The sequence below is a fragment of the Saimiri boliviensis genome, chromosome 12 (assembly GCF_048565385.1).
Source record: "Saimiri boliviensis isolate mSaiBol1 chromosome 12, mSaiBol1.pri, whole genome shotgun sequence".
NCBI classification, from domain to species: Eukaryota; Metazoa; Chordata; class Mammalia; order Primates; family Cebidae; genus Saimiri; species Saimiri boliviensis.
In genome coordinates, this window is record NC_133460.1 from 79,864,946 (window position 1) to 79,883,222 (window position 18,277).

An 18,277-nucleotide genomic window follows, 5' to 3' on the forward strand; every position below is an offset into this window, starting at 1 on the left:
TTATAGTGAAAATATAACAATAATTAAATTATACATAGAAAGGGAATTGTTAAATTATTTTACATCCTTAAGGTGGACTATTAGGCAGTTCTTAAAATTCACATGTTTTGAAGACATTTTATGATAGAGACACTAATCTTGAGCTAATGTAAGATAAAAGAAAACAGAAATCAGGAGTTTCTATATAGTATAATTAAAAGTACATATGCTCTGCCCATTGAGTGAAAAACTGCTACACAAAAATACCACAAAATACTGTAAATAATTATCCACAGGGACCAAGATAATTTTCCTTTCTTTTTCCCAATACATCTCTATTTCCAAAATTTCTAGATTGATTATGTAGTATTGGGCTGAGAAAATATTATTTTCTTTGAAAATGCAGATTATATAATGCCCTACATCTTTGATTTTTATTCATTTGAATGCATTTTTGGTATAGAGTTTATCTTTGGACTTGGTTATTACATTTTTCTGATTTCTTATCACTTTTAAAAATGAAAATAGCTTACTGATTTTTAAATTATATCAGTAATAACCATCATCATAATCAAGATATGGAATATTTTCATAACCCTCAAAATGTACCCTTTGTTCCTCTTTGCAATCCAACTACCTCTCCCCTGTCCTAGGCAACTAATTATCTGTTCTCTGTCACTATGGAATTATTTTGCCTTCAATAAAATTTTACATAAATATAATACACCATATTAGAAAAATGAAGAACAAAAACCTTATGATCATCTCAACAGATGTAGAAAAAGCACTGACAAATTAAACATCCTTCACATTAAACACTCTTAACAAATTACATATAGAAGGTACATATATGTACCTCAAAATAATAAAATCCATATATACAACATACAGTTAACATCATGCTCAACAGTGAAAAGCTAAAAGCTTTTCCTCTAGGATCAGAAACAAGACAAGAATGCCCATTCTCACCACTTCTATCGAAATAGCACTGGAAGTTTTAACCAGAGCAATTAGGCAAGAAAAAGAAATACAAGGCCTCTGTACCAAAATGAAAGAAGTTATATTGCCAATGTTTGCAGAAAACATGATCTTATATAGAGAAAACCTAAAGACTTCACCAAAAATCTATTAGAACTAACAAGCCAATTCAGTAACATTGCAGGAGGTAAAACACACAAAAATCAGTGGCATTTCTATACACTACGAACTATCTGAAAGAGAAATCAAGGAAACCACTGCACTTACAAGAGCATGAAAAATAAATTAAAATATTTAGAAATGAATTGAACCACAGAGCTGAAAGACTTATAAACTGAAAACCATAAAACATTTGTAAAAGAAATAGAGATAACTTTAGCAGGACAGTGTACCCAGGCTTTCTCAGTCACCTTCTCCATACAGCGAACCCAAAGGCAAACTGATTACATGTATTCCTATTTTACCCAAACCCATAACTTTGAATTGTCTCAAATTAGCTACCAATAAGTTAGTAGAAAGGATTGGTGAAGTCCAGAAGCCAGCATATTGAAGATCATACTTTCCAGGCCTGATAGCTATACTTTGACAACATATTTGGTTATGTCTATTTATACTTGGAATTTATCTGAGGAAAGCGGACCAGAAGCCAAATGCTTGATGGAACTGTATGACCAAAAAAAAAAAAAATACTCATAAGCCTAGCCTTTCTGATGCATAGACTAGTTTGACCCATAATAGAACTCCTGAGCCTCCAATTCTGAACCAGCATAAGGTGGGCTACTACAAAAGCCATGCTGTCCTCAAGAAAGGCATATTCACCAGTGCCACTTCAGATACAGCCAGAGAGGATCACAAACAAGAAATGGCTTTCCAGAAAGCAAACCAAAGGTAGAGATAACAGCAAAGGTGGGAATGCCTCCCAGAAAGCAGAATTAGTGCCTGCCAGATGAGTTGAGAACACAAACACTGCCAGGATGGATGCTTTCACAACTCCTGGCCAGCAGGCTTTGACAAGTGGGTACTGCTGGACCCAAGTCAGCTGGGTATTGCTAGTTTTTCTCTTCACACTCTTGGAGTTTTCCATGCAATTTCATGGTTCCCACATCAGACCTATAGAGTGGGTTGTTTGGAGAGTGACTTACATTTTAGTTTCTAGTTTGTCAGATGGCAGGGACCCCATCCCTATTAGTTGAAGAGAACTGAGCAATACCCTCCATCTTGAATTTTGAGTTAGATGTAGCAATTCTATGAGACTTTAAGGTTATGCTTCTTGGAGAATATTCTATGCATGGGAAAAATGTTCTATGTGTGTTCATGGATAGTTGATTGGTAGACTGTGATGGAAAATGCTAGTTGTTTCTCAATATTCGTGCCCACATCTCTCTTGCACAAATGGAATCTCCAGTTCTTAGCTGAGCATATAAGCACTCAGAATAAAGATCATAGTTTCCAGATTCTTTCTGAAGCCACATAACTTAAGTTTGTGCCAATGGAATATGAGCAGAATTAATGTGTAAAATTTTCTAGCTATTCACTTAGGTGAGAGGAATGTTCTTCCCTTTACCACTCTCCCATCCCACTGGGTGGAATATGAACATGATGTCAAGTTGTTTCAGAAATGCCCTAAAGACGGTTGGAGCAACTTTACAGAAAGAACCTAGGTCCCTGAAATGCTGGAGATGCTAAGCCAGTGTGATGGTTAATTTTAGGTGTCAACTTGATTGGATTCAGCAATACCTAGATAGTTGGTAAAGCATTCATTTCCTGATGTGCCTGTGAGGGTGCTTCTGGAGGATACTGGTGTGTGAGCTGGTGGACTGAATGGGAAAGATCCACCCTCAATGTGGTGGGCACCATCTAATTGGCTGAGTGTCTAGATGCAATGAAAAGGCTGAGAAAGGGAAAATGCCCTCTCGCTCCCTCTCTCTCCATGTGCGTGTGTGTGTGTGTGTGTGTGTGTGTCTATGTCTCTCCCTCCTGGAACTGGAACACCCTTATTCACCTGCCCTTGGACATCAGAACTTCAGGTTCTCAGGCCTTCAGTCTCAAATTGAGAGTTACGCCATTGGCTTCCCTGGTTCTACGGCTTTCAAATTTGGACTCAGCCACATAGTACCAACTTCTCTGGTTCTCCAGCTTATATCATGTGACTTCTAAGCCTCCATAATCATATGAGTTAATTCCCCTAGTAAGTCCCCTCTCACCTATCTGTATCTATATTCATCTTTGTATCTCTATTTCCTATTGGTTCTGTTTTTCTGGAGAACCCTGATACAAACAGCTTTCACTGCATATGCTCAGACTGCCAATTGAAGAAACAAATTTACTATTTTGTATCTCTGTTGAAGCAACCAAAACTTTATCTAACCAATGAACCACAATAAGGAGTTTATTCATCTTAAAGGCAGTGTGATGTTTTAGGCAGGACTTGGACTAGATAACCTATTAGAATATTTTAGTTCTAATATTAGATATAGTTACAATGGTTAGTATCATCAAATCAAAACCATTAAATCTCAGATTTCTAGAATGTGAATAAGTCAACCCATTATCCAAATCTGACATTATTTTACTCCCTCTGGTAACTAGAAACATGGATGTGAATTGTGATGAAGAATATCAACCCCCAGTAACCAAGTTATACTACACATAGTTAAAAAATTAAAATCTTTAAATGATAAATATTCAATGTTTTACTAGACAAATATTGTGACATCTTTTAAATGTATATTATAAACTCCCCCTTTCAAATTTTAGTTTTACTAACTTTAGACTCCAACGTGGACTCTCTCCTCCTCTGCTGAGGATCATGAGGTCTGGCTCCCTACTTGATTGTTACAAAACTTTCACCTATACTACCTTGAGAGACAATCCCACAGGGCCAGTTTAAAAGAAAAAAAAAGCCTGTTATCTTCTTGTCTCTGTGGGTTAAAGAGAGGTGGTTACCTCATTTGGCTGATGAGCAATCCACTTTTCCCTTTCTGCAGTGCAGGATTTTGCAAGCAACAAAATCTTATTTAAACTCTGTGTCCATCATCTTCTTTTCACCACACTTGGCACAATAGTCTGTGACCTGTTTATCCTGACATCGTATTAGAAAGGGACACTCACCTATTGCTTCAACTTAGCTCACAGCCCATAGATTTTATCTCCCAGAAGCAAAAAGAGATTGCCTGTTAGACTTGAGAGCCAATGAAAGTGAGCCAGGACTTAGTTTGTTCTAGAACCAAGGAAATGCCTCCTTCCCCAGAGCTGGCAACTAAATTTTAAGAGGTAAGCACTTCTCAGATGAGACAGAAGGCAACAGCTCTACCATCCTCCCAACATCTGAAGCCTCCCCATAGAAACTCCTCTTGGAACTGGTAAGTATCTGTGCTCATGGGTTTCATCTCTGATGGTCTGACTGTTGCTTGTACTCATAAGGAAATTGTTTGCCTTATGAATTCATTCTCAGTACTGTAACCTCAGTAATTAATTGCCTCTCTGAGCTGCTCAACTACTCCCTGTCTTTTCCCCCAATTTACCTAGGTGGTTCCCTGTCTGACCCAAATGCTAGGGCGATTTCAACTCTTCTCCTTGGCCCAGTGTTTCAGACTTGGATTTGGAGCCTGCTGCTATCCAAACCGAAAATTTCCTGCTCAGACCATCAGACCTCCTGACCTCAGGTCCCTAGGCCAAGCAGTTTCCCAGCACTTTAATTTTGCAAAGGATGTGCTGGATCAGTGGTCCCAGCTGGAAAAGGTAAAACTTGTTGTTTTCTAACTTTGAAACTTTGGCCAAGGCCAACTGATAAAGTGTCCAAAGATCATGAGATCAAATCCTATCTATGGCTGGCACCAGAAAGTGCAAATTCAGAGAAAAGAAATTATAGTAAAATGACTAAGAACATAGGCTTGACAGCCAGATGGTTCTACATTGAAATCCTGGCTCTGCTGCTAAATAACCATGCAACCTTGAGTGAGTTATTTACCATCTAGGATCTTAGTTTTCTTATCAATAAAATGGAGATATTAATGGTGTGGTTTTCACAGTGTTATTGAGATTAAATGAGACAATCAATAAAAACTGTTTAGCACAGGACTTAACACCCTGTAAACACTCAATAAAAGTTAGCTTTTATTACCACTATTATCAGAGCAGTATGATTTGTTTCTAATTAACCAACATTTTTTAGCATGTTCTAGCACATACGAAATTTTAGAAGCCAAACACAAAAGGAGCTTACTGTGTAGTGTTTTTCTTTAAAGCAAATGATAGCCGCAAAGTGCTGAAAAAGAAGTGCCAAAGGAAATAGGTATAAGTATGCCTCTGGAAAATGCAATCTAGAAAGATTTGGTAGAGGAGGAGGTATTTACCACATCCTGAAGAATGAGAAGAATTTCAACAAAAAGTCATGGGGAAAGGCTGTCCTGGCAGGAACAATCACATGAGTAGAGACATGATGGAAAGAAGAAAGAGTATGCAGGAGTAGTTTGGCTGGGTATAGGGCCGTAGGGAAGAGTACTGGGTTTTGAGGGGAAAAGGCAGGAAGGAGTCTAATTTTGAAAGGTTGCTGCATGGAGTTGCCTTGCTCACTCTCTGGCTGGGTGACTCTGGAGCAAGTCATTTTAACTCTCCAAGTCTCATTTCCTCCATCAAATGGAGGTGGTGGCGACCGCAGGAGAATCCAGTGCGCGTGGAGAGTGGGCAGTGAGCGTTATTTGCATGTGTCATGTCTGATCGTCCCTCTAGCCTCCTCCCCTCCCCCGGCCCCTTCCTGGCCTTCCCCACCTTTATCACCAGCTTTGGGAGGAGTAAGGAAAGCAGGCAAAACAGTAATTCATTGTCTTTGTGCAAAGATTTTTATTGCCTTTGGTGCATCATCTAGGGTTAGATTAGAGGGAAGACTTCTGTTTAGGAGACTTAATTTTTATCCATTTGAGCCAAAGAACAAAAATTCTATAGAGCAAGGATTGTGAAAGCTCCTTGAAAAGGTTTGAGGCATGTATCCTGAGGGACTCTGGGGGGCTTTCACCTTTGCTGAGCCTTGCCTCCTCTTGGGGTGCCCTCCCCACCCATTCTGTCTTCCCAGCCCAGCCTGTGCTGCTTTCTCTCTCCTCTGGTGAGAGAAAGCTGGTGTTCTGTAGGGGGGAACCCCACTAGTGCCGTGGCAAGGGTCTGAAGCCTCAGCCTGTTCCCATATAAGTACTGATTTAGAAAAGAATTAGAAATGTAGGCATATAGTTATTCCTTTATATAATCATATATAACCTTATAGTTACTTATAATCATAAAGATATATACTCAATATAACCTTTAATTTTACTAAAATGACTTGTCGGGTTATGAAGCATGGAACTGAGGTGACAGTGTGAACAAAGTGATCCTAAGGTAAGATGTTCTAAGCCCTCTGTCACTCCCGCATAAGGGCTGCTGGAGGGCGCCTCGGCTGTGCGGCAGTGCCAGTGCTGGGAAAGCACCTGCTGTTTAGCCAGCGAGGGAAGGAGATATCCAAAATGACCGAGACGTCTCCTTCCTGGGGAAATTGGGAGAAAACTCCGCTTCTCCAAGCTCTTGTGGCAAGGCCTGATGGCTGTCAGGGAAGCCGGCAGACATCCGGGGGCTTAACTGTCTCTGGGTGATGCTGTGCTTCAGTGGTCACATTCCATGTCCACTCTCACACTCTGCTTCTGCACCTGGTTTCTCTTTTTCTCAGAAGAATTAATGTCCTTGACATTTCTAACAAATATGTGAAGAGCGCTCACGCATTAGGTTTTCTCCTTGCCTCAGCTACTTGAAAGTCCTGGGCCCCCTATTTTCAAGACAGGTGATTTACCTGACCCTATCACTGACCACCATTACCTCACCCTACCTTCCCTGCCCCCTGCTCTGCATTCAATATAAGTCAGAATGTCCAGGCACTCGGTGCCACTGCAGGTCTCCATGCTTTGGTTGGCAGTGGACCCCCAAGCCCAAACTCTCTTTTCTCTATCTCTGTGTCTGTGTCTTCTGTTTCTACAGTTTCTTGCCTCCACACTAGCTGGGAGGGCCTCACAGAACCTTATAGGGCTGGACCCTATAGTGCTCTACATAAGTGTGAGTCCTGGGTCCCAGTAAGATTCTAGAGCTAGCACTGTGCCTTTTATCTCTTTGTGCCCGCGTGGCATCTGGCACCATGCTGAGCCTTGTTCCTTTGCTCAGCTCTTGATTAAGCATACAGATTACATACAGACAAAGGCCCAGCTGGGCCTTACCCAGCAGAAGCTTCCAGGCTGAGAGGCAAGACAGTTGAGCAGTGATGGGGGTCGGGGAGGGGTGGGGGGCAGGCAAAGAATGCAGAAGACTGCAGCTGTGAGCAGAGGCTTAGGCTCCAAAAGCCACACAGTTGACCCAACTAAACATGAATTGTCTGAAGTCACTTGAGGCATCAATCACAGATGCTCAAAACATCAGTCAACAGGAACTTTACAAATCATCTGGTCCAACCCTTTATCATTTAAAAGCTCTTCATTACAGAATGGTTAGAAAATACTGGTAAAAATGAAAAAAAATTAATATGGAATATTACCCAAAGATAACCACTGGTAATTTTCATATGTATTTTTAGGCTTTTTTTCTTTTCTACTGATTTTTACAGATCATCTGCTTTCACAGAACTGAGTCATTCTGTGTAAAATGATTTGTAACCTAGAATCACACTTGTTACTGGCTCTTTTTCTCCTGCAACACTGTGCTGTGAAAGCGCTACGCTGTGGGAATAATATGATGTAGAAACAATGCACTGGAGAAATAATATGATGTGGAAACAATGTGCTATAGAAACTACCTTTCAACATCAATGAATATTCTACCTAATACCTTAATATCTTTATGTTTATAAAGTATTTCACTGAACATTGAACCAAAATGTATTTAATCCATCCCTTATTGTTACTCCTTTAAGTGGTTTACAACTTTTTTTTGCTATTGTAAGCAATGCTGAAATGAGTATCTTTGTGCATCTATATTCTTTTCTTCATTTAAATTGCCAGAAGTGAAATTACTCCATCAAATGTACTATGTAAACATTCGGGCAACACATATCTGGATTGCCTTCTAGAAAAAAAGTACCAATTCCCACAATCAATGGCATGTTTGTGTGATAGGGCATGTTTCTTCATACGTACATAAACTCCTGGTATTTTTCACTGTTTTTCATTTTTACAAGTCTGTTAATCAGTAAATTCTATCACCCTTAAAAGAAAAAAAAAGGGCAGCCCTGAAGGCCTAGGCAAAGAGTTTGGACCTGATGTGATGGGCTGTGGCAAACCCCTAAAGGTGCTTGAGTGATGTGAGCAGAGCTCTTACCTGGGTCATGCAAAGATATTATAGAACAAGAGTGAAAATTATGGCTGACGCAGTGGCTCATGCCTGTAATCCCAGCACTTTAGGAGGCTGAGGCAGGTGGATTGCCTGAGCTCAGGAGTTCGAAACCAACCTGGGCAACACGGTGAAATCCCGTCTCTACTAATATACAAAAAAATTAGCTGGGCATGATAGGGCATTCCTGTAGTCCCAGCGACTCAGGTGGCTGAGGCAGGAGAATTGCCTGAACCTGGGAGGCAGAGGTTGCAGTAAGCTGAGATCATGCCACTGAACTCCAGCCTGGAGACAGAGTGAGACTCCGTTTCAAACAAGAAAAAAAATTACTTCCACAGCCACATAAAATTGTCACCAATGGCCTAGACCTGAACCACATCATATCATATGGTTGACAAGAAAATAAAAATTAATGGCCACGGAGAGATATCATTGTGTTTGTTATTGGTCATAGGAGGAGAAGTTGTTGGGGAGGCCTATCCCATCCCTGCCAATTCTCATTGTTGAAATAAGAAATTCTGTAACAGTCAGAATAAAGTAGCAATTCTGTGGGCTGCTCCAGGGTAGATGGGGAAAAGAGAAGAAAAGCAAGAGAGAGAGAGAGACAAAGGAAGGAAGAAAGTTGTAAAGGAAGAAAGAAATTAAGTTCGGAAGGTAGGAGAGAAGGAAAGGAGGAATGGGGAAAGAGGTGAGAGAGACAGGACAGAAAGGAGGAAGAAAGGAATAAAGGAGGGAGAGGAAGAAAAAGGGGAGAAAGGAACCCTCCTTCCCTCCATCATCAGGGAAGGACGCGGGCAAACCTGTACTGTTTGTCAAGGACGAGAAGGCTCAGCTAGAACAGAAACGTTTTTAAAGTTCTAGGCAACTTCATCCATGCATTCACGAAAATGTATTGGAAATTGTTTCCCTTCAAAACTTGTCCCACTGAAAAGTAAGTTGCATTGGAAGGCAGATATATTTGAAGGCAAGAATAGAATCCTAATGGGCTAGAAGGAGGGCACTCTTCTCTACTTACAGGATCATGCCCTGGGAAATCTTTAAAAAAATTAGACTCAGGGGGTGCATGTGCAGGTTTGTTACATGCATAGATGGCACAAAGCTGAGGTTTGAGCTTCTAGTGTACTCATCACCCAAACAGTGAGCATAGTACCAAATAGGTAATTTTGCAAACTTCACTCCCCTCCCCAGTGTCTATTATTTCCATCTTTATGCCCATGGGTACTAACTATTTAACTCCCACTTATAAGTGAAAACAGGCAGTATTCAGTTTTCTGTTTCTGAGTTATTTCCCATAGGATAATGGCCTTCAGCTCCATTCATGTTGCTGCAAAAGACAGGATTTCATTCTTTTTCATGGCTGAGCAATATCCCATGTTTCATGTATACCACATTGTCTTTAGCCAATCATCTATTAATGGACACTTAGGTTGAGTCCATCACTTTGCTATTGTGAATAAAAGTGCTACTATAAACACATGAGTGCAGGTGTCTTTTTTATATAATGTTTTCTCTTTTGGGTAGACACCCAGTAGCGGGATTTATGCCCAGAGAAATCTCTGCCCTCCTGGGCAGGGCTGGTTTCACTCTACATGCTGGGTTCTCTCAGGAGGTTCTTCCCTACGCTCACGCCTGACATTATGTTGAAACCCACTGGGACTGTCATGTCGGTAAACGCTAAATATTTCTGTGCCAGTTGAGAAACAGTAGCTCTCCCTAAGCCCAGGCATCCTGGCCTCTCAAGATCTAGCCACTTGAGGGTGGTATCTGGCAACAGTGGCCTCCCATAGCCAATGTCCACACTGACTAATATTCAGTATTTCAAATATCACCCTATCTAGGATGGACTCAGGGAGCCTTACCCTGCCCTCTGGGAGGTCAGTGCCAAAGGAGAAGAGGACAAATGGAGCTTTGAAAGCATGACTCAACTCTCCAAGAAGACGGCCAGCATCCTCTCAGACACCTGTGCCCTTAGCCACGGAGACCGGCTGATGATAATCCTTTCCTCAACACCTGAAGCCTACTGGATCTGCCTGGCCTGTGTGCGCTTGGGTGAGGCATGGGAGAGGGGCCCCCAGGGTTGGAGGCTCATGTGAATCGCAATCTCAATTACTCACAGAATGGAGATGTTAGAGGGATCTCCATCTGATGACTGAATTCTTCCCACAGTGTGGGGATCTTTAAACAGACCTGGATTTGAATCCAGCTCCACCACTTACCACCTCTGTAAATTATGCCTTTCTAAACTTCAATTTCCTTGTCTATTAAATATGGACAGTAACAGTCCATATTTACAGAACTGTTACAGTCCAGTCTCACAGAACTGTTGTGAAGAGTAAATAATCCACAGAGCACCTAGCTTATAGGCCATTTATCACCTCAAGGAACTATAGACCTCTGTCCTAAAATAGTCTTCATCAAAGCAACAGACAGAGCATGCACATGTTGCCCTCTCTGGGCCTCAAGTTTCCCCATCTATAAAAAAGAGAATGTAGGAGGACCAGGTGTAGTGGCTCATACCTGTAATCCTAACAGTTTGGGAGGCGGAGGCAGGTAGTTGTTTGAGCTCAGGAGTTTGAGACCAGCCTGGGCAACATGGCAAAACCCAGACTCTACTAAAAAAAATATATAAATATATACAAAAAAAATTAGCTGTGTATGGTGGCACACACCTGTAGTCCTAGCTACTCAGGAGGCTGAGGCACAAAAATTGCTTGAACCTGGGAGGCAGAGGTTGCCATGAGCCAAGATCGCACCACTGCACTCCAGCCTGGGTGACAGAGCAAGATTCTGAAGATTCTGTCTCAAACAGAGAGAGAGAGAGAGAGAGAGAGAATGAATATGAATGTGGGAATATCTCTAAAGGGTCCTCTACCTCAGGGGATCCCCAATCCGTGACCTGTTAGAAACCAGGCCGCACAGCAGGAGGTGAGCACAGGGCAAGTGAACAAAGTTTCATCTGTATTTACAGCGACTCCCCATTGCTTGCATTACCACCTGAGCTCTGCCTCCTGTCAGATCAGAGGTGGCATTAGATTCTCATAGGAGTGCGAACCCTATTGTGAACTGTGCATGCGAGGGATCTGGGTTGTGTGTCCCATATGAGAACCTAAGGCCTGAAGATCTGTCACTGTCTCCCATCACTCCCAGATGGGACTCTCTAGTTACAGAAAAACAAGCTCAGGGCTCCTCCTGTTTCTACATTATGGTAAATTGTATAATTATTTCATTATATATTATAATGTAATAATAATAGAACTAAAGTGCACAATAAAAGTAATGCCCTTGAGTCATCCTGAAATCATCCTCCTGCCCTGGTCTGTGGAAAAACTGTCTCCCACAAAACCCTGGTGCCAAGAAGGTTGGGGATCACTGCTCTACATCCAGTACTAGAGAGTCCTTGAGAGTCACCCTGAATGAGCTTGGAATCTGCCAAGATACAGCTGCTCTTTGTTGACATCCCATCCATGGCTCTGAGGCTCACTCCTTCAACATAAACAGAAATGCCTCAATTAAGAGCCCCTTCACAACAGTGAGAAGTGAAGGATACTAGAAAGGAAACCACCCCCAATATCATTCCTCTTTGTCTGCTATAGTACCTGACTTTCTGTTTTGTTTTGTTTTTTCTTTCTTACAAAGACCTGGGAACTGACTTTCTATTCTTAGGGTAGAGACATACATTTTTTGGTAGTTGGGAGGTGCCTATGAAAAACAAAGTACCCCTGGGATGGGCCGAACTCATTAGGAGTTGGCACAGCTGGCCTGGCCTACTGCCTTTGCCTGCTAACAGGGATACTAGATTTTAAAATAATAATAATAATAAAACACCCTGAAAAGTGATTCAAAGAGAAGGTGTCTTTGAGAATGCCAGCTGTCAGTTATGGGGGGCATGCAGAAGAGAGGAAGGGATTGAACCCTACCCTCAGGACTACCTAGGCTCCCAGTGTTTCCCCAGTTACCAATGGACTGAGTTATCCTCAAGGACAATTGATCCATATCTGAGAAAGGACATGGACCACTTCATTCTGGGTCATCAGAAATTCTTCCTACCTGAGGCCAAGTTACACATGGTGATTTCCTTGGCCACATACCAGTCCAAAGCGGTGCTACCATTTTCACTTACAATAATTAAAATTGCTTATTGATGGTATAAGGCCAAACGAATGAAAACAAAATTGAAATCTCAGAACAGACCGAAGTATATACAAGAATTTATCAGATCTTTTCAAGCCAGAAATGAAAGTGCTGATTAAATTTTAAATGATTTAAAGATAACTGTTTGAAAACGTTAAATGTCATAACTCTACCTCCAAATAATGTACCAAAATAAATTTCAAATGAACCACTAAAAATTGAAATGTCAAAGAGGACTTAAGTATTGGAAGAAAATACAGGTGAGTACACAAACTCAGGGAAAGGCTTTCTAAACATGGCAGCAGATGCCCAAATAAAAAAGGAAGAAAAAAAAAAAGATGGACTACGCTTAATGAAATTTTGAAAATTTCATTCATTGAAAAAAATCACTATAATGTACAAGGAGCCTATGTGTGGCCAACTTGGAGGAGGAACAGGGTGCAATCCTCCCTTCTCCATATATATGAGACCTGGCCAAGTGATTATAGCTGATGTGCCCTTTTGTAGCATCCAGAATGCTTCACAGTGATGGCTCTAACAACATGTACATGCTTTCTCAATTATTATAAATTACTCAACATGATAAAATTAAATGTTTTTAAAATACACTTACATTATCACAAGAAATTTCAACATTATATCTGTAAACAAAAAGAAAAGCTGCTAGATTCCTTTTTAGATATAGTTTCTACTCTTAAAATGTTCTAGAATTTTTCTTAAAACACAACAAAAAAAAATTAATACTGCCTTAGTCTGCTTGGGTTACTATAGCAAAATGGCATCAACTGAGTAACTCATACATAACAGAAATTTATTCCTCACAGCTCTGGAGGCTGGGAAGTCAAAGATTAAGGTAGATGCAATGTCAGTGAGGGCCCACTTTCTGATTCATAGATAGCTCCTTCTAGCTGTGTCCTCACATGATGAAAAGAATGAGGGATCTCTTGGGAGCTTATTTTATAAGGGTACTAATGAAATTCGTAAGACTTCCACTCATGATCTGATCACCTTTCAAAGGTCTCACCTCCATCACCTTGGACTTTAGAATCTCAACATAAAAATCTGGGTTCGGGGACACACACACATTCAGACCATGGCAAAGACAAATGCCAAAATAGAAAACATATTTGCAACACGAAAGATAAGTGGTTGATGTGCTTAATATAGAAAGAGTTCTTGCTAATCAATAGAGAAAATAAATTAACATTACTTGGCACTGCTCTTCAAATGCTTCATCTAAGCGTGGAGACACTTGAAAGCATTTGCAGTTATCTGAAGAAAGATACTTCACTGTGTCACACACAATTGCACAGAGATACACACACACAGACACACACACACACACACACACACACACACACACAATTCTAAAGTATAACTTGATAGCTATAAGATGACAATCGGTGATGCTGAACAAGTCCCTTCCACTGTGTCCCTCAACCTTCTCAACAGCCCAGTGAGTAACTCGAATTAGATGAACTCCCCATTCCATTCCAGATACTGTTTTCTATGACTTTGTTTGGAGATATAATTTATATACTATAAAATTCACCATTAAAAGTGTACAAATCAGTGGTTTTTAGAATATTCACAAAGCTGGGCAACCATCATTACTGTCTAATTCTGGAAGATTTTCATCGCCTCAAAAAGAAATCCATTAGCAGTCACTCCCTATTTTCCCCTCTCCAAAACCTGGCAACCATTAATCTACTTCCTGTCTTTGAATTTGACTCTTCCAGATATTTCATACAAACAGAATGCAGCATGTGGCCTTTTGTGCCTGGCTTCTTTCAGTTACTGTAACATTTTCAAGGTTCCCCCATGATATAGCATTGTCAGTACTCCACTCTTTATGAATTAATAGCATTTCATTATGTAAATATATATACCATATTTCATTTATCAGTTCATCAGTTTTGATAGATATTTAGGTTGTTTTCACATTTGGGCAATTATGAATAATGACATTTTATGGGGTCCAAGAGATTTTAATATAAGAATCAGAAGATAAAGGTGAAGAATGTGGGAAGGACCCTCACCAGATTCTTTTCCAAAATCAGTTGGTCTGTAGTTGAGAGTGTAAGCATTACTGCAAGACAAACAAGAACATCAACAGTTAATCCTAGAGGTATTCTAGTTCTCCAAGCTTGAAAAGTGCAAAGAAGTCTCTGTCAGCAGCCTCTGGCACAAAGATGCACCCAGCATATGCCAGTCTCATAGGAAGTCCACAATAGGTGTGTGATGGGTGCAGAAGAATCTACAGAAACAGCCCCAGAAAAGAGGCAGAAAGATCTTTTTGTTTTGTCTTGTCTCCAGTGCAAATCCAGAAATCACAGCAAAAGCCATTCTCAAGCTATGAGAAAACAAAGAGGAAGTTTCCATAATCCCTTTGCATCATAGTTTCAAAATCAGGCTATATTTCAAGTAATAGGGGGTCTGCCACCTAGCCATATAAACTCAGGACCTGCTTGAGGTGAAAGGATAACAGCAGCAGAGCCACTGATCACTGGATTGTTTCAGTGGGCTCAGTCTCCTGCCTGTCTCAGTTTTCCCCAGCTGCCATCCTGTTACATCGTTAGAGAAGACAGACTCCTGAGACAGGGTAACCCAGAGACCCCATCCATCCCTGCCAGGGCTTGAGGAAATATTCTCTACTCAAAAGACAGAAATGAAGCCTTCTTTTGTGACTTTTTCAGGAATCACCTTTGTGCCTGTGAGCCCCAAGCTGACTGCCAAGAAAATTCGCTATCAATTACACATGTCTAAAGCCCAATGCATTGTGGCCGATGAAGCTATGGCCCCAGTTGTAAACTCTGCCGTGTCCGACTGCCCCACCTTGAAGACCAAGCTCCTAGTGTCAGATAAGAGCTATGATGGGTGGTTGGATTTCAAGAAGTTGATTCAGTAAGTGGACACTGAAAATGAGATGCTTAAATCTAGAAAATGTTTGATTTTGAAAGATGAGATGATGTATGACAAGGTGGCATGAGTGGTCAGAATGAAAAGCTGAATGTGAAAAAAGAGTAACCCCCCAACACAAGCATCCCTGGCCTGGCGTACAAGTTCTCAGTCTGAGTAAAAGTCTTATATTTTGATTCATATGTGACCATTAGTTCTGAAAGGGTAAAAAATTAGGCACTAGAAATATAAACATATTACAAAAAACATAGCAAAAAGCTTACACACACACACACACACACACACACACACACACAATGGAATACTATCAAGCCGCAAAAAAAATGAAATCATAGCCAGGCATGGTAGCTCATGCCTATAATCCCAGCATTTTTGGAGGCTGAGGCGGGCAGATCACTTGATGTCAAGAGTTTGAGACCAGCCTAGCCAACATGGCGAAGCCCTGTCTCTATTAAAAGTACAAAAATTAGCTGGGCATGGTGGCACACGCCTATAATTCCAGCTACTCAGAAAGGCTGAAGCAGGAAAATTGCTTGAACTTGCAAGGCAGAGGTTGCAGTGAGCCGACTGCACCACTGCACTCCAGCCTAGGGGAATGAGTGAGACTCCATCTCAAAAAAAAGAAAAGAAAAGAAAAGAAATCAAAGAAAAAGAAATGATATCTTTTGCAGCAACATGGAACTAGAGGCCATTATCTTATGTAAAATAACACAGAAACAGAAAGTCAAATACTACATGTTCTCACTTATAAGTGGGAACTAAATACTGGGTACAAATGGACATAGAGTGTGGGATAATAGATACTGGAGACTCAGAAAGGTCAGAGGATGGGAGACAATGAGGAATGATAAATTACTTAATGGGTACAAGGTACACTATTTTGGTGATGGTTGCACTGAAAGCCCAGACTTCACCACTACGCAACATATCCATGTAACAAGAGAGAGGGTAACCCAGAGACCCTTAAATTTAAAGAACAAAAAAAAAACCTTCACCCTCACTGGGATATGGGGAAATACTTATTAAAATAGCAAGATGATGCCATGTTCATCCTCAAGTTAGCCAAATACAGTAGTCTCCCCTCATCTGTGGTTTTGTTTTCTGCAGTTTCAGTTAGCTGTGGTCAACCATTGTCCAAAATAGGTGAGCACAAAGATCACATTCACATAATTGTTATTACAGTACATTGTTATAATTGTTGTTTTATCATTTTTTAACTTCTTATTGTACCTAATTATAAATTTAACTGCATCATAGGTATGCATGTGTAGGAAAATGCATAGTGTATATAGGGCTTAGTACTATTTGTGGTTACAGGCATCAACTGAGGGTCTTGGAATGCATCCTCCACAGATAAGGCGGGACTACTGTATTAAGTTTGATAATCATAAATGTGGTCTTTAGAGGGCAATATTTCAGTGTCCATGGATGTAAAAAAAAACAAACAAACAAAAGTAAACAAGATAGGCTAAGCCCGACCCTCATGGATTTTATATTATAGACAACAAAACGAACAACAAGAAAACACATAAATGATCAAGATAATCAAGTTTTCAAAAGAAACTCTAAAACAAAACAAGCAAATTAAATAAATTTATCTGGTGTGAAGATGGAGAATTATTTTAGATTTGGTGACTTCTGAAGTAAGGATAAGCTGAGATTTGAATATGACAGAATTAGCCTTTGGAAGCTCTACGGGAACAGTGTCCCTGGAAGAGAGAACTCCGAGGTAAGGGACCTGAGGTGGGAGTGAGCTTGACCTGTCTGTGGAACAGAAAGAACACCAGGGTGCCTGAAGTGTGGTGAGTGGGAAAGAGAGTGGCGGGACAGGAGGCGGAAGGGCAAGGGAAGGGGAGACTGCAGCAGGTCTTGCAGGTCATGTAGGCGTAGTCTGGGAAACGCTGAAGGGAAGGACTTTATCTCAGCCACAATTTTAAAACTCCTTTAAGTGCTGTCTGAAAAATAAAAGACAAGAGAGGTAGTAAAGGGATCCAGGAGAAGGCGGTTGCCTAGGTCCAGATGAGAGGCTGTGCTGGTGTGGACCATGGTGGTGGCAGTGGAAACAGGACTGAAAACAGGCCAGGCAAATGAGGAACTCGCCTCAGGCACAAAATATAAAAGGGCACTAAAAAATCCAGTGATTGAGAGAAATAATATTTTAATTTTAAAATAATTTTTAATTAAATTATAAAACAATTTTTATAATCAAATTTTTAAACTTATCTTTTATATTTGTCATATATCATACTTTATAATTTTATAAATTGTATGCTCTTTTCAATGGAATAATTTAAAAAATCAAATTGACAAACTTCTCATGACAGACCAGCTGCCTATTTTTATAAGAAAAGTTTTACTGGAACGAGAGACAGGACTAGGCTGACACGTAAGGTGAGTCATGCAAGTGCCTGACTGAATTACAGGCTGGGTGAGGACTATCTTGAAGCCGAGCTGAATCTCACTTCTAAATCATACTGAAAAGATTTGAACAGTTTGGAAGTGCTTGTTGTCCTATCTTTGTTTTAAATTTCAATATTTTGTTTATCATGGATTTTTGCATTAGGTTTGATCATTTAAAACTATTTCACTAAAATATTATTTATCTTGACTACTGCATTTGCTGGTAGCCCCTTAAATATCACACCTGTAGCAGATGTTTCACTCATTCCACCTTAATCCCATCCGTGAGTAGAGATAGTGAAGAGAGAGACTTGTCACATGTCTTAGAAGTAGAGTTGTCAAGGCTTGGCAACAGTCATGATGTGGCACAGATAGCTGCGTCGGTAAGTACAGAGATGGGGAAAGAGGAACAATAAGAATTACTACAGATTTTTAATTTGTACAACTGAATGAATAAAGAGGGCCTTTTACTGAGAAAACGAAGGCTGGAGTGTAAATACATCATATATTTCTTATGCAACAGAAATTAATG

At 40.4% G+C, this 18,277-nt stretch overlaps 1 protein-coding gene and 1 long non-coding RNA gene across 4 annotated transcripts in view; one reads left to right on the forward strand and one right to left on the reverse strand.

The window, feature by feature from the left end:
* The window catches only part of LOC141580630 (uncharacterized), a 79,145-nt gene that overhangs the window by 37,017 nt on the left and 23,851 nt on the right, over nucleotides 1-18,277 (reverse strand). The window lies entirely within an intron of this gene.
* ACSM6 (acyl-CoA synthetase medium chain family member 6) overlaps nucleotides 4,021-18,277 on the forward strand; it is a 35,798-nt gene continuing 21,541 nt past the window's right edge. Inside the window, exons 1-4 of one of the 2 annotated variants that reach the window (XM_003922363.4) lie at nucleotides 4,021-4,319; nucleotides 4,486-4,698; nucleotides 10,134-10,344; nucleotides 15,123-15,330. In XM_003922363.4, the coding sequence (XP_003922412.1) occupies nucleotides 4,507-4,698; nucleotides 10,134-10,344; nucleotides 15,123-15,330 (611 nt within the window). In that variant the 5' untranslated portion in view covers nucleotides 4,021-4,319; nucleotides 4,486-4,506. The remainder of the gene's footprint in view (nucleotides 4,320-4,485; nucleotides 4,699-10,133; nucleotides 10,345-15,122; nucleotides 15,331-18,277) is intronic. The other variant, XM_074382620.1, reaches the window with a different exon arrangement.